The following is a 14834-nucleotide window of genomic DNA, read 5'->3' as shown; positions in this document are numbered from 1 at the left end:
AACTGCCGGTTCTGCGACATGGGGCCGGAAACACCAGAACACCTGATTCTAGATTGCACCGCAATTTGTAGACGCAGGCTCAAGGCCCTCAGTTACATTTATGTGGACACTAAAAACCCCCCCCTCTAAGGAACCGTCGCCCACCCTGGGACCGCGTTTGCATTACTTCAGGGTGGCGTTCCATTTTTCTCATTGAGAGATTTACATCTGCGCACCTGCGTCCAAGTCCCGCTTTTTGCTGCGTAGTAAAATTGCTGCGAATTTCTGGATGATCCCCCAGTTGATTTCGCTCTCCAGCATGACGCTAATTAAGTTGGCCGTGTTTATTGGACCAAGCCGGTCCTTTACGGCGCTGCGTTCCCGTTGCTATCGCGCACATTCAAAGACTGTGTGTTCAGCGTCGTCTTCTCTCGCGTCGTTGTATGAGCATGACGGCTCTTCGACTTTTCCCATTCTGTGAAGGTACTTTTTGAAGTATCCGTGACCTGATAGCAGTTGTGTCATGTAGAAGTCGACTTCTCCAGATTTTCGGCTTGTCCATCTTTTATAAATCTGGCCGTCCATCTGCCGCGGCTTTAATTCTCCCATCTTCGTTGCCATGCTGACATCGTGTCTTTCTTTATTTGTTCGATTGCCCTTTTATTATTCTCAGATGTTTCCTTTAGCTCCCACAGCTTTTTTCTTTCGTATGCCCGGAGGTCAATTGGGATACCGCTGATAACTAATATTGCATCGCCCGACACTGTTCGGTACGCTGATGCAACTCTAAGGGCTGCGGTGCGGTATACTTTGGCTAATACCTTACGCTGCTTTTCCTTTTTTAACACTTTCCTGCAGCGTGCTGGATTTGCACCCAGAAAGTTAATCTGGGGTTCAGACTGACGCCTAGTTAGTTTACTACTTTTTGAGTCTTTAGAATATCCGTGGTCGTTTGCATACTTATTTCGAGAGGTATGTGCTTGTTTGTCAACAGCACTGTAGGTTGTGTAAGTCGAGCCATGCATGGGTCCGTATCATGACTTGGTTTAGCTTCCTTCGCGTATCTTCTGTGTCTCGGGCTGTAATTACTGCTGCGATGTCGTCCGCGTACCCAATTAGGTAGGATTCGTCTGGCATTTCGAGTTTTAGTATGGCGTCGTAGCTGATGTTTCATAAGTCTGGGCCTAAAATGGATCCTTGTGCTGCTCCTGACGTAACCGCTATCTGTCGTGGTTCCTCTCTAGTTTGGTACGACAATTTTCTCTTGCTGAGGTAGCTCCGCACCACCGCCCTGAGGTAGTCGGGGATTCTGAAGATTTTTTCGAGAGCGTCGTTCATGTCCACCCATCTAGCGCTGTTGAAGGCGTTTCGGACATCTAATGTAGCCAGCAAAACTATTCTTTTATACTTATGACATCTGCGCTACATTCTACACTTTCAGTGATGCATCTGATAGCTCCTAAAGTTGACCTGCCGGGTCTAAATCCATGTTGTCTAGAGGAGAGTCCTCCGGCTTCGTTGATGGCCGCTTCAAGTCTGGGCTTAAGTAGCCTTTCATAAAGCTTTCCCGCTGTGTCGAGCATGCATAATGGGCGGTATGCTGATGGCAAGTTGGGATCTCCTTTTCCCAAGGGAATATTCTAGCTTTGAGGCACGTTTTACATATTCAGAAGTACTGCCGGTCGCTCTGCAGCGAATATTTTAAGAATTTCTGCTGGGATACCATCCGGGCCGAGTGATTTTTTAGTCTTGAGCTTGCCTGCTGCTAGTTGCAGCTCTTCGAGTGTGAACTGGGGGATTTGGGAAGGTCTTATGGTCTGTTCTGAATCGCTAGGCCTTTTTTCGTGTGTGGGAAATAGCGCGCTTACGATGTGGTCCATTTTGACAGCAGTTAAGTTAGGTGGCTTAGCTCAGACTCTTAGTTTTTTCATTACTATTTTATACCCGAGTTCCCAGGGGTTTTTGTTAACATCCTCGCGTAGTTCCTCCCATTTCTTCTTTCTACTCTCATCGATAGCATTCTTAAGTTCATTTTTCGCCGCTTGATATTGCTCGGCTTCCTGGGGTGCGGCTCCTCTGCGCCTGGGCCTCGTGTATGACCTGCGAGCGCGGAGACATTTGCGTTTAAGTTGGGCGATATTTTCTGTCCACCAATAAACTGCCGCTTTATGTTTGCTGTGGGAAGCTTTGGGCATTGATTTGTTACAGGCTCTTGTTATGTTAAGCATTGTGTGCTCGACAATTTTCTTCGCAGTTTTGGGAGAGCTGCTAGATGGGTTCTGCTCGTCTATTGCGGAGATTAATTTCGGATTGTTTAATTTCGAAACGTTCCACTTTCGGCTGGCGGTATTTTTTCTCTGGTTTTTATCGTGGATGCCGGTGTCAATCGCGAAGGAGATGTACTGATGATCGCTGCCAGTGTATACTTCTAGTACCCTCCATTCCTTTACTAACCCTGCCATACGTTTTCATGATAGCGTGATGTCTGGCGTGGTTTCCTCGCCCCCCGGTCTTCTAAACGTAGTTGCGTCTCCTGTATTTAGCACTATTAGACCGAGGCGCGCTGCAGTATCTAGGATGCGCTTACCTCTCGAGTCGGTGTTTGGCATACCCCACTCTATGGCTTTCGAGTTAAGGTCTCCGGCGACAATTAAATGGGCTTGCTATTACCTTCTGTTGGCTTATTGATCACCGCCTCTGATTGCCGCTTGATCCTATTGTTTGTTTTCAGATTTGCAGCTGTGTTCTTCCGTTGTGGTCTTACTTCTGCCTGTTTAGGTACTTCCTTAACATTTCCTCCATCGGATTGGGGCTTCTTCTTTCATTTAGGCATAACGTTTTGCCACTCGCCGTCCTTTTCGTTTCGGGGCCGCACTGTTTTCGGCTTGTCTCGCGTCGCTTGGAAGTTGTTGACTCTGGGGTTGCGATACGTCTGCTTAGATGCTCCCGTCTTGATTCTTTTTCCGCGGTAAGCCAGTTTCTGCGGTAACTCTTGATTACGTCGAAGAGTTCCATTCTTCACGTCCATGCTGACATTCTTTTGTTTTGCCATCGCCATCTTCATTTTTTGTACGATACCCTTGCACTTCTCTAGAGACTCCTCTTCTGCGCGTCTCATTTGGGTAATATACTCTTCCTTCGGTGAATTTTGAATGGCCCGAGGTTCTACTGTGAAGGCAGCTGGAGTGCTCCCCGCTTCTGGTGGCTTTACGGTTCCTGCTTGTGTAGACGGAGTTTCCCTGTCCGTCTTTCTGTCTATCTTTCCTTCTTTGTCCGGTTGTTTTGGTGTGACCGTTAGTATAGGCGACCTAAGTATCCTGCTGCTCCTGCGGAAAGCTGTTCCGTATTCCTCGTCTTGGATGTCTTTGTTTTGTTGTGTTTTTCCGTATTGTTCTTTCTCTTGTGATTTTTGTTGTTGTGGTGTATTCATTTTTGCTATTGGGTCTCCGCTTCAAGCCGCTATCTCCGCACGTTGCAGCAGTTGCCCTATAGTGAGCAGTGAGGCCACGCAAGGGTTGACACAAGTCCTTATAAGAGCTTGTGTTCAGAGCCAGGTTCGGACACAAATCAGGAGTTCGTCTCAACTGAACCTGTACGAGCAAATTAATGGCGACGTGCATTGAACGTACTTGGAGACCTACCAGGGTTTTAACGAGACGGAGGTGATTACAACATTACCCTATCAACCATTTCGGTGAGATTTCACTCTTACCTACTGAGGTGACAGAATGCTGCTCTCACCAGCCCTTTGTTTACCTAGTCCGTTCCGGATTTCCAGTATACCATAATCAGAATCTTACTGGTCTCTATTCTGATCGGCGCTTGCCCGAAGTTTCTTTGACATCTATGCGCATTTGGGTGCTGATCGCTGGATTGGTCCCTCGTTGCTTTGTTGCCTCCCTCTCGTGGGTAGGTTCTCCCTCGGTGCAACCCTGGTGGGAGTTGTGGACGCTTATTTACAGGCGGCATCTATTCGCCTCTTCGCCGGAGGTTCATTGGGCGCATGAGGCTTTTTGAGTCAAGCCCTCCTCTCCAGCAGCTCTTGGTCGGGGGCTGCGTATTACTATTCGCAGCTAACCTACTTAATGTAGGCCGTCCACTATCCGCCAGCTGTGACCCCGGTAGTAACCTGAGCTCAGCACTATCGACCCTAGGTCGCGGTGCAAACCTCATACTAACTAACGGCCAAAAATACTAGCACAGCGTGAAACTCCTAACGTTTTGCGAAATGTGAAAACTCTTGACTTACCGCATCAAAAATCGCTTAAAAAGTTAAGGAAAATTTTAGGAAGACCTTCTGCATTGCCACCATTCGCAAAATTCATATATCTAGTTAATAGGCAAAAGCGTAATGCTTTTGCGAAAGAGCTTTTAAGCAACCCCCGGGAGTTTTGGGCAGAAGATAATTTTTCCGATTAGAGCGAGTTTTTTATCTCTGGAATCAAGGCGAGTAAGATTGTATGGCAAAAAGGAGTACGACACTCGATAAGGAAAACTTGCTACATACTGTGAAACATGGTGTATAATAAATTGTTACAATAATACTAGTTAAACAGATCATTAAGATCTCTACATAATTTATGCATACATAAATATGTACATACATGTGTATGTATGTATTTCGAAATTATATGGCAAAATTAATAAAGGAATCGAAACAAACGGTATTTCTACATGTTTGCGAATCAATTGACTGGAAAAACATTTTTCAAACAAATTGCCTATTTTTGTAGGTATAAACCTACAGAAATTAGATTTAGTAACTGGAGGCTCCCCCTTTAAAATTTATTTTCGTTATTATTTACTCAATTGCGGAACAGAAATAAATTTATTATGACAGAGAGGATTACTGGATTACTTGAAGTACTTCTTTATTTTCTTTGTATTCCTAATTGCCGCATTTAGTTTTTCTTCTCTCAATTTTAATGAACAATAATATTTCAATTGTAATGCACTTAGACTCTCCGAAGCGTTGCATCGAAAAGGAGATGCTGCAGCGGCATCTAGCTGATGTCTCAGAAGCTTACATACAAGTATGTATACCTTTATACATGAAAGAATACCAAATAGAACACAAAGTAAAATAATAATCTGTATGGTGTAATGCGCAAAACGTTTAACTGCAACAAATTACTTCAAAAATCCTTCAATTGCTGATTCATAACTGATTTCTAAAGATCGCGATGTGTGTGTGTGTGTCTATGAAGTAAAGTGGTACTTCATCTCACTTATGCTTCAGTTATTGACCGACGCAAAACCGTAGACCGAATCAGCTGATACGAGCAATCTTATGAGAGCGCATTGTGGCATAAATGAACACAGACCACCGCTCCTGCCCTCCGCTTCTACCATCCATGTACGTGAATATTACTGGATTTTTTTCGTGAAAACGAGTCAGTTGATTGCTCTCTTACAACTAAGGGTTGACAGTATCTATATTTTGTAGTAATTAAAATATAAACTTGAATATAATTGAAATCACAGTCGAATACAATTATTTATAAATAGGTAGACTATTTTTAATAGTTGGATTTTAGTTTCGATCTTTTAATTTATGAAAAATTATAACTGAAAAGCCTAGATGTGTGCAGAACCATCTATACAAATTGAGCAATGGCAACATTGGGCATAACTTTTGACAAATTTCGTTTGATGAGGGCGGTAAGTACGGAAGGGAGGAATTGAACAAAACTATTATACTCTGTAGCAACATGTTGCGAGAGTATAAAAATAGTTTACCTCTTTATAAATAAGTGTATTCGACTGTGATTTTGAGTTATTTTAAGAATATTTCAAATATATTCAAGTTCATTTTTTGATTACTACAAACTTTCGAGATTGGCAACCCTGCGTTGCAAGAGAGATTGCTCTCTCACTTTCAGCTCACTCGTTTACTTACATTGCGCTCTCATAAGGTAGGTCATGTCAGCTGACTCGGTCCACGGTTTTGCGTCGGTGACTGTTTGTGCCATAAGTGATAAGTTTAGATGCATTAGCAATGGCATAGCCATAGCACACTTTAAAATCTCTTAATTGCCATTGGTTATTAACCCAAAAGCACTGTTATCTGTAGCGATAAATGTGTTTTGGAAAAATTATTCACCATGATTATCACTTTTCTTTTTGTTGATGCGGTATCAGCGTGCTTGCTAATTACTTACTTCCGATATAGCTATACTACAATATATACTATAATATCGAATGACCGAAATTATACCTGTCATCCAGTACTATGGTATGTCTCGCGGAAGCTTAATATTTATTCTAAAACCTATTAGTACTACAAATTGTGGATAAACAATCATGACATTCATCAAACAATAAAAAAAGTCACAAGAGATCCACATTAAATAATATGATTTGATCAATTTAACTTTAACGTCATAGTGCTTTTGTCCATAATACTTTTGGACTATTTTCTCAAACTCTGTGTCAGGATTGTGAGAGCATACAAATTGTAATTCTTTGAGTAGTTTTCAACTTTTCTGTTATTGGTAGCGAAAGTAGCGCACAGAGAAACTAAAAGGTCGTTCACTCAGAGCCTAAAATATATGACTTTGTCCTTATATGCTGAATAGCACTTACATACAATAATTGCTGATAGATTTGAATCTCTTCTAAACGAGTGATATAAAACTGGCTTTAATGTGTCTGAATTGAAAGACGGACGAATCAAACAAACAACTGGCATAACTCAAATAGATTGGCAAATAAAAGAAGATTATACCTCAGTTGGATTATAGTCAGATGTATTGAAAACGTTTGCATAACTTTGTTGTTGCTTGCAGCCTTACATTTTTTGACAATAGAGCCGTCTGAAGCAAAGTGAGCAAAGAAATAGACGACTAAAGCCAAGGGGTACTTTGCGTTGTCATTTCCTTAATCCATTTTATGAAAAGGGAGGTCTGTAGAGCCTGTTTTCTAGAAATCACGACAGTTCTGACAATAGTAGTTTCAGTATTTATTATTAAGTTAGATGAGGTATACGAAACCACGCACAGTACATAAACATTGTCATTTATTTTGTTTCGATTAAAGAAAATAGCTACTCAGTGGAGCATACATGACTCACAACCACAAACAATTATAAACCCAAAACCACATTTTTGAATACATATTTAAAAATGCCTTTTAACAAATTTTCATCGATGATGTGTCAGTCACCGTATCCTAATTCCAAATCTCCTTAAATGTGTTTGTCGCAGTTATGCGTTGCACTCCCAGGCCGCATTGCATGAGTTGACTTACAATGCACTTTCCTGAGATATTTTTGAAATTATGTATCTACATATCATTTGTCAGCCAGAATTGTTCCCCAGGAGCCGAATGCTTTAGCCCCTTTTACAGATCTCTTCTGCGGTGTTGCATGCGAACGCTCATCAGAAGTTTAAAATAGGCGACAACAAATTTATTGCACATTTCGGGGCTATTTTCAGAAACCACACATGCAAGGCAATGGTGGGCACATAGGAAAGTTGGCGCGTTCCCAGTTGAGAGTGTCTTGGGGAAAAGGCGCCGCTGTGCCCAAGTGTTAAGTTGTGGAAACTCCACTCCGCTCCACTCAATCGCAACCGGAAAGCATTTTTAGCTGACACCGCACACACCGATATGTATATTTTTATGTATACTCTATGCGCAGATACAGTTAGTTTAAATTTAGCTCTAAATCAGGGCAACACAGAGTGAAGAACATAGCTGTGTGGTGGAGGTTTAAGTAGTCGATAAACTGTCATTTCAACTATAAATACATGTGTACATATTCCATACATCTGTAGGTGTTTTCGAGAGTCACAAATCATTAATCTTTCAATGCTTTATTTTTGGACTTCGAATGAATTTATTATTTAGAATTACATGAAATTTTCAATTTATCACCACAATAATACATCCTAATTATACACTGAACAGGGTGTATTAATCCTGGTTAATTTTCAGCTTCGAAATGCCAGGTTTTCATTTTAAATTTAAGTACTCAAAGAATATTCTACTACGTTTTATACAATTATATCAAGCAAGTATATGTACATGATGTTACTCGTATTAATTTTCTGAATAGGGTACGTGTGTAATTTATGCCCAAATATAGTGGCAGCCTAAAACATACCACAGGCTGTAAATAAGTAGAGTGCCATGGCATTGTACATATATATATATATAAACATATAAATATGTTTCTACACTCAAACCAAGACACGCACACGCTTTTAAATCTAGTCATTGAGCTCGAAAGTGTCATTCCAAATACATCTAACACAACTTAATGAATTAAACACAAGCTTTTGCTAATTGCGACAATATCGACGACAGATTAGAATTGAATTAAATAAAATAAAATATGTTAATGAAGCCGTTGAAGAAGCGTATGCTACTCAGCTTCTATTTGGTTAGTGTTTGGAAATCACAACAAAAAGCAATCCAAGCTTTATGAGTTATCATCACGTTTTTATTACCTCTTTTTTAATTTTTCCAACTTACTTGAAGTGATCCCATCCCTATGTGCCTGTCTGCATACCTATTTGAAAAGTCTTGAAAAGATCCCTATTTAATAGAAAATATGTTAAAAAATTATATTCGAATTTTGCTAAAAAATTTGGTTTTTTTGTTAAAGATGCTTATACAATTACGATCTTACGTATTCTAATTTTTCCTTCTCTGTCCTTTTAAGTTTTGGGAGATCATCTCGGAAGAGCATGGAATCGACAGCAATGGAATTTACAATGGCGACAGCGATTTACAATTGGAGCGGGTTAGCGTTTATTACAATGAAGCTTCAGGTAAAAAATCCAATTAAATAAATCTATAAAATGAGATTTGTTCCAGATGGCAAATATTTAAAGCAACCCCGAAACTTTTCATTTCGAACTTTTTCTAAGTTTTAAGAGTTCTACGATGTACATTTAAGTTTCAGTCGGTAGTCATTGTCACACGTGCAATTTAAAAAAAAGATAATTTGCGGTAATATCATCGCAGAAACGGATGTAAGAGAATTAGAAAAGGGGGGAATTACATTTGCATTTGCAAGTTCGCCAAATAGAGTGCCATGGCATTGTACTTGTAGACAGGGTATTTTATAGCTGATGTTCGAAATTTTTTTTTGTGTATATGGAAATAAATATTATTAACTACTTCTACTATATGTTTTCGTAAAGACAATCACAATTATCTTTTATGTAGTATATAAACTGGGTTTAACAATTTCCAATGCCGTTGGCACATATTTCTACATAATTCCATAAAAAACCTCTCCCATCTATTCCAAGTAACGTCTAAGACATGCGCCTTTCATTTTCTACCCAATCAAATACTATCGAGTGATGTACATACTCTCACTCTTTTGTTTTCTTAACTTTTTTATACTCTTACAAAATGTTGCTACAGAGTATAATAGTTTTGTTTACCTAACGGTTGTTTGTATCACCTAAAACTAATGGAGATAGATATATAGGGTTATATACATATAAATGATCAGGATGGCGAGACGAGTTGGAATCCGGTTCACAGTCTGTCTGTGTGTCCATACAAGCAATAACTTGAGTAAAAATTCAGATATCTTGATGAAACTTGGTGAGCGGAATGGGACCATTGCCACACCCACATAATTTGGTACAGGAGATCGCAGTAGCCAGGGACACCTGTGGGCAAAATAATTTTTTTTAAGTGGGCGTGGCTCCGCCCCCTAAATTTATATATCTTCCAAACCGCTTAAAATATATCAACCTAACTTGCGTTCTGTGATGTGATTTTATCACCTCTTCAAACTCTGTGAAAATAGGTAAAATCGGATAATAACCACTACTACTAAAAGTACTATAACTCACTGCATAAATGAGCCACAAGCATTAGATTTTACAACCAAAATGGAAGAGAAGGGCCTTTTAGGTTCTGGTGTGAAAATTGGACGTCCCTTACATTGCACCGACCACATTTAGGCGAAATCCTATACCTCAGGAACTACTCCCAACATTTCTATTAGACATTATAATTCCCATATAAAAAACTATAAAATTCCGTCTAACTCTTTGTGTTTATGCCAAAAATGTGTAAAAGCTGGTCGGCACTCCCTTAGCCCCCATATACCTAACATAAATATTTTCAAACCTCCGATTTACTTTATACCGCATCTATCGGCTGTTTGTAAGAAATCTTAATGAAATTCAGAAAAAGTCAGTGTACCCCCTTTCTTTAAATGAATGAAATCACGCCGATATTTTCCTTAGTTTGATATAAAGTTTTGCCAAAACCTGAAGTTGTTCCCCCGGCTTTGTTCCTTGCAAGTTGCAAAACTATGAAATGTTCGATTACACTCTTTTTTATTTACTTGCATACGATATGGTTTGTGTACTTTTCTAGCTGTGACGCGTTCCTCTGGCGGCAAATATGTGCCCCGTGCCATTCTTCTCGATCTCGAGCCAGGTACCATGGAATCGGTGCGCTCCGGCCCCTATGGACAACTTTTCCGTCCAGACAACTTCGTATTCGGCCAGTCGGGAGCCGGTAATAATTGGGCTAAAGGTCATTACACCGAAGGTGCGGAACTGGTGGATAATGTGTTGGATGTAGTACGTAAAGAATGCGAGAACTGTGACTGCTTGCAAGTAAGTTTTATTAGCACTTAAAATGTATGTACTATTTATAATCATTATTGTTTTTCACCTTAGGGCTTTCAATTGACGCACTCATTGGGTGGCGGCACTGGCTCTGGTATGGGCACGTTACTAATTTCAAAAATACGCGAAGAGTATCCAGATCGTATAATGAATACCTACTCGGTAGTACCTTCACCCAAGGTATCTGACACTGTCGTCGAGCCATATAATGCCACTCTCTCCATACATCAGTTGGTGGAAAATACTGATGAAACTTATTGCATTGACAACGAGGCACTCTACGACATTTGTTTCCGCACATTGAAGGTATCGAACCCAAGTTATGGCGATCTCAATCATCTCGTATCGCTTACCATGTCCGGTGTGACCACTTGCTTACGCTTCCCCGGTCAACTGAATGCCGATCTTCGTAAATTAGCTGTGAACATGGTACCCTTCCCACGTCTGCACTTCTTTATGCCCGGTTTTGCGCCACTCACTTCGCGGGGTTCTCAACAATATCGTGCTCTGACCGTACCCGAGTTGACACAACAAATGTTTGACGCCAAAAACATGATGGCCGCCTGTGATCCTCGACACGGCCGATACTTGACTGTCGCTGCCGTTTTCCGCGGTCGTATGTCCATGAAAGAGGTTGACGAACAAATGTTAGCAGTGCAAAATAAGAATAGCTCCTACTTTGTTGAATGGATACCGAATAATGTGAAGACGGCCGTATGTGATATCCCACCCAAGGGATTGAAGATGTCCTCAACCTTTATTGGTAATACAACCGCCATACAAGAGCTCTTCAAACGTATTTCAGAGCAATTTTCGGCGATGTTCAGGCGCAAAGCTTTCTTGCATTGGTACACAGGCGAGGGTATGGATGAGATGGAGTTCACCGAAGCGGAGAGTAATATGAACGATTTGGTGTCCGAATACCAACAATACCAGGAGGCTACCGCTGACGATGAATTCGATCAGGATGTGAATCAGGAGGAGGTAGAGGGCGATTGTATTTAATGTAGAGACCAGAGGAATGGGGAGCATGCGTAATGTGGCGGGAAGGAGGGGAATAACAACATTAACTTTACGAGAACGCTTGTGGCTATCGGGGATGCATTTCGTTTGGCGGGAGAGATATGATAGCTGTGAGATTCTTTGAGGGACTGAGTTCTGAAGAAAAATAATTTTGTACTCTTTTCCGCCGCCCATACATCCAAAACAGAAAACGTTACAATTACAATACAAAGAGATAAAATCAATTTTAAATTAGTATTTCGCACGTACAAGATAAATGTTCCATTTCCAATCTAGTTTATTTTATAACGCGTATGTAGTGGAAAATATTGGCATGCTTACTTGCAAACATTCATATGTATATGTGTGTCTTAATTAGAAAAAATTTATTAGTAACTCTTATTCGACCATATTATTCAACAAATATAGGGCATGCCTATCGCATTTCTCTGCTAGTGGTATGGAGCTTTTCATGAAACCATCGAAATATCGTTTACAATTCATATACTCGTAATCTTTCTACCTATAATGCTATCAATTTTTGTTTAAGTTTATCGTTAAATGCAGAATTTTACACACCATTTCATGCATTTCATTCACTTGCCATCTTTAATAAGTTTATAAATCGATATTAACATTTTCTATTTTTCTAAACAAAATTTCATATGGATTTAGGATTTTTAGTATTAACCGAAGAGGAATTCGAATATTCTTGTGTATATGCTAATAAAAACTCATCTTACTATAGTATGGAATCTCCTTAAGGAGTTCCGTTTTAATTACGTACATGCATACCCATATATTATATCCTTGCGAGTTATAAATCCCTAAATCGAAATAATTTCCGTCGATGAATTCAAATATCTACCTTTTTTAGTAATGAATAATAAAATATTCTTTAAAACAAGGACTAAGGACTCATATATGTAAACTCGTATTCACTATATTAAGACTTCACAAGGGCAATTTACAAAACCTTAATTCGTTACCATAGCAATTATTAATTTCTATAAAACTATGTTTCGGGGTATTATACATTTTCCTAAATATATATGAAAAAGTATCCGAATTTAATAACTTAAAAAAAAGCAAACAAAGAATTATCAAATACGAAAGATATTGTACCAGTTTAACAAACATATTCACGAAACATAACTAAACACGAAATCCTTAGCAATATTTAAGAGTTTTCTCTGATTTATATTAATTTGTCTGTTCGCAAAATAATCAAAAACTTATTCAAATAAATTTAACTAAATTATACATTACTTGTTTTACGAGTATTATTCGCTTAGCAGTGATGATAAAGTTTAGAATGTTTGGTGGCCATATGGCAATTTCTATGTTTTTATTCGAATATTGGTTTAGCTTATACCCAAAAAAACGAAAATCAGAGATCAGATTATGGCGCTTTTACGTTTTTCAACCCAACTGCATTTTGGTTGAAGTTTTGAAATTCGGTGTTATGGTTTTCAACTCAACCCGTCAAAAAAAAATTTCGATTGGAGTGTAGTCAAACTTCTCAAAAAATTTCAACTGCTAACAAGCAGTTTAACATTAATAAATTTATTTAGAAGAAGTATTAATAGATAATCGGTAAAAAGAACTATTATGTACAAATCCATAGAAGGGTGAAAAATTTGTTGAACGCATGGAGTAAAATCCCGAAACTGAACGAGACAAGCTACAATTTGGAAACATTAAAATAAAATTAAGAGACCGTGGTTTCGAACTTAAAGAGTCAATACAATCTTCTACTCCTAGAAATATACTTAGTAAAACTAAATTTTTGAAGCGTTTTACTCCTTTTCAGTCATTAGTGTTTTATCCACAGCGCACAAACATGATGTTTATAATATTTAAAAGCCACAACCATAGATATCGTTTCTTCAGTCCAAACTTAAAATTATTTAAAATGTAATGCGGCAGCAAGGAAAGGAGAGTTTGTGGTAATGTTCCTTCAGCACATTTAATAAAACACCAAATGATTCCCTATTTAAACGAAAATAACTTATGAATCTGCAATAAACATTATTTAAAAGCCATTTAGCCAAAAGTTAGGAAGTTCGAAAGGATTTGACTGATCACGAAGACTTTTTCTTATGCGCAGCACATCAGTTTTGCCCCAACATTTTTATCGTCATAATATAAATCAAAACTATTCTCCATTTTAAGAATTTTTCACCCCGTTTTTGTGAGCAATCCCTAAATTAAATTTTTAACTTTCATTTAAAAATTTTCAGCTGTTTAATTATCTGTCAAATCTTCATTTTTTAGATTGGCAACACCAGACCTGTCTTGCAGATATACGGACGGACAGACAGTCACCCGGATTTCAACTCGTCTCTTCATCCTGATCATTTATATAATATATACATAACCCTATATCTAACTCGATTAGTTTTAGGTGATACAAACAACCGTTAGGTGAATAAAACTAATAACTCTGTAGCAACATGTTGCGAGAGTATACAACATAACATCTTAACATACAATATATTATTCCTATGAATTCACTTTTTGAGTAAAATAAAAAATTTTAAGCGTTGGTTCTCTTCAGTCATTTGTGGTTTAATCCATCGAACATAGAAACGGTATTCCATAATATTTTAGGCCAATGTTAAAATGATTTCCACTGCATTTTTGATAAATACCGCCAGCAAGGAAATGGAGAGTTCTACAAGTCAAGTACCATAATTGTCAATGGTGTCAATAAAACTTTGGCTTACTTGGTGTTAGGAAGTTCCAATTGATTTGATCCACAAATTGGCCCTAAAATTTCCGAATTGAATTGAAAAGTTTAAAAATTTCCAAATGTTCACAATTAAGAATATTTTTCTATTCAATCGAATTACTTTATATATCTGTTTTTATTGGAAGAATTGGAATTTTCTTATTTTAGTTTTGAGACCAACCACTTTTCGCAAAATGTACAAATATAAAAAGAATATTTTAAGGTAAAACTATCGTATGCCTACTAAATATCTAATTAAGTGTGTTTTGCGATTGTAGAGAATTTGTTATTGTAGAGAATATGTTTTTCCGCACGCCCGATGTTTCCTTCCGGGTGTAACAAACTTAATATAACGTGTTTAGGGTGTAAAACGGGGATTTACTTACATATATTATATGAACACACTACATGTCGAAAAAGCTCAAATTGATTGAACTCTTATACACTTTCAAAAATTTTATACTTAAAGTTATCGAAGGCAAGGTTCAAATGTAAACTTCATTCAATATATT

General features: G+C 38.5%; 1 protein-coding gene across 1 annotated transcript in view; it reads left to right on the top strand.

The window, feature by feature from the left end:
- Positions 1-12856, top strand: part of betaTub60D (beta-Tubulin at 60D) — a 29151-nt gene extending 16295 nt beyond the window's left edge. Inside the window, exons 2-4 of the mRNA XM_036369170.2 lie at positions 8645-8753; positions 10330-10574; positions 10638-12856. Coding sequence (XP_036225063.1) covers positions 8645-8753; positions 10330-10574; positions 10638-11591 — 1308 coding nt within the window. The 3' untranslated portion in view covers positions 11592-12856. The remainder of the gene's footprint in view (positions 1-8644; positions 8754-10329; positions 10575-10637) is intronic.
- The last annotated feature ends 1978 nt before the right edge of the window (positions 12857-14834 follow it).

This window comes from Bactrocera oleae, chromosome 4, assembly GCF_042242935.1.
Source record: "Bactrocera oleae isolate idBacOlea1 chromosome 4, idBacOlea1, whole genome shotgun sequence".
Classification (NCBI taxonomy): Eukaryota; Metazoa; Arthropoda; class Insecta; order Diptera; family Tephritidae; genus Bactrocera; species Bactrocera oleae.
The sequence above is the reverse complement of the archived record's forward strand: the minus strand, read 5'-3'. Positions and strand labels throughout refer to the sequence as shown.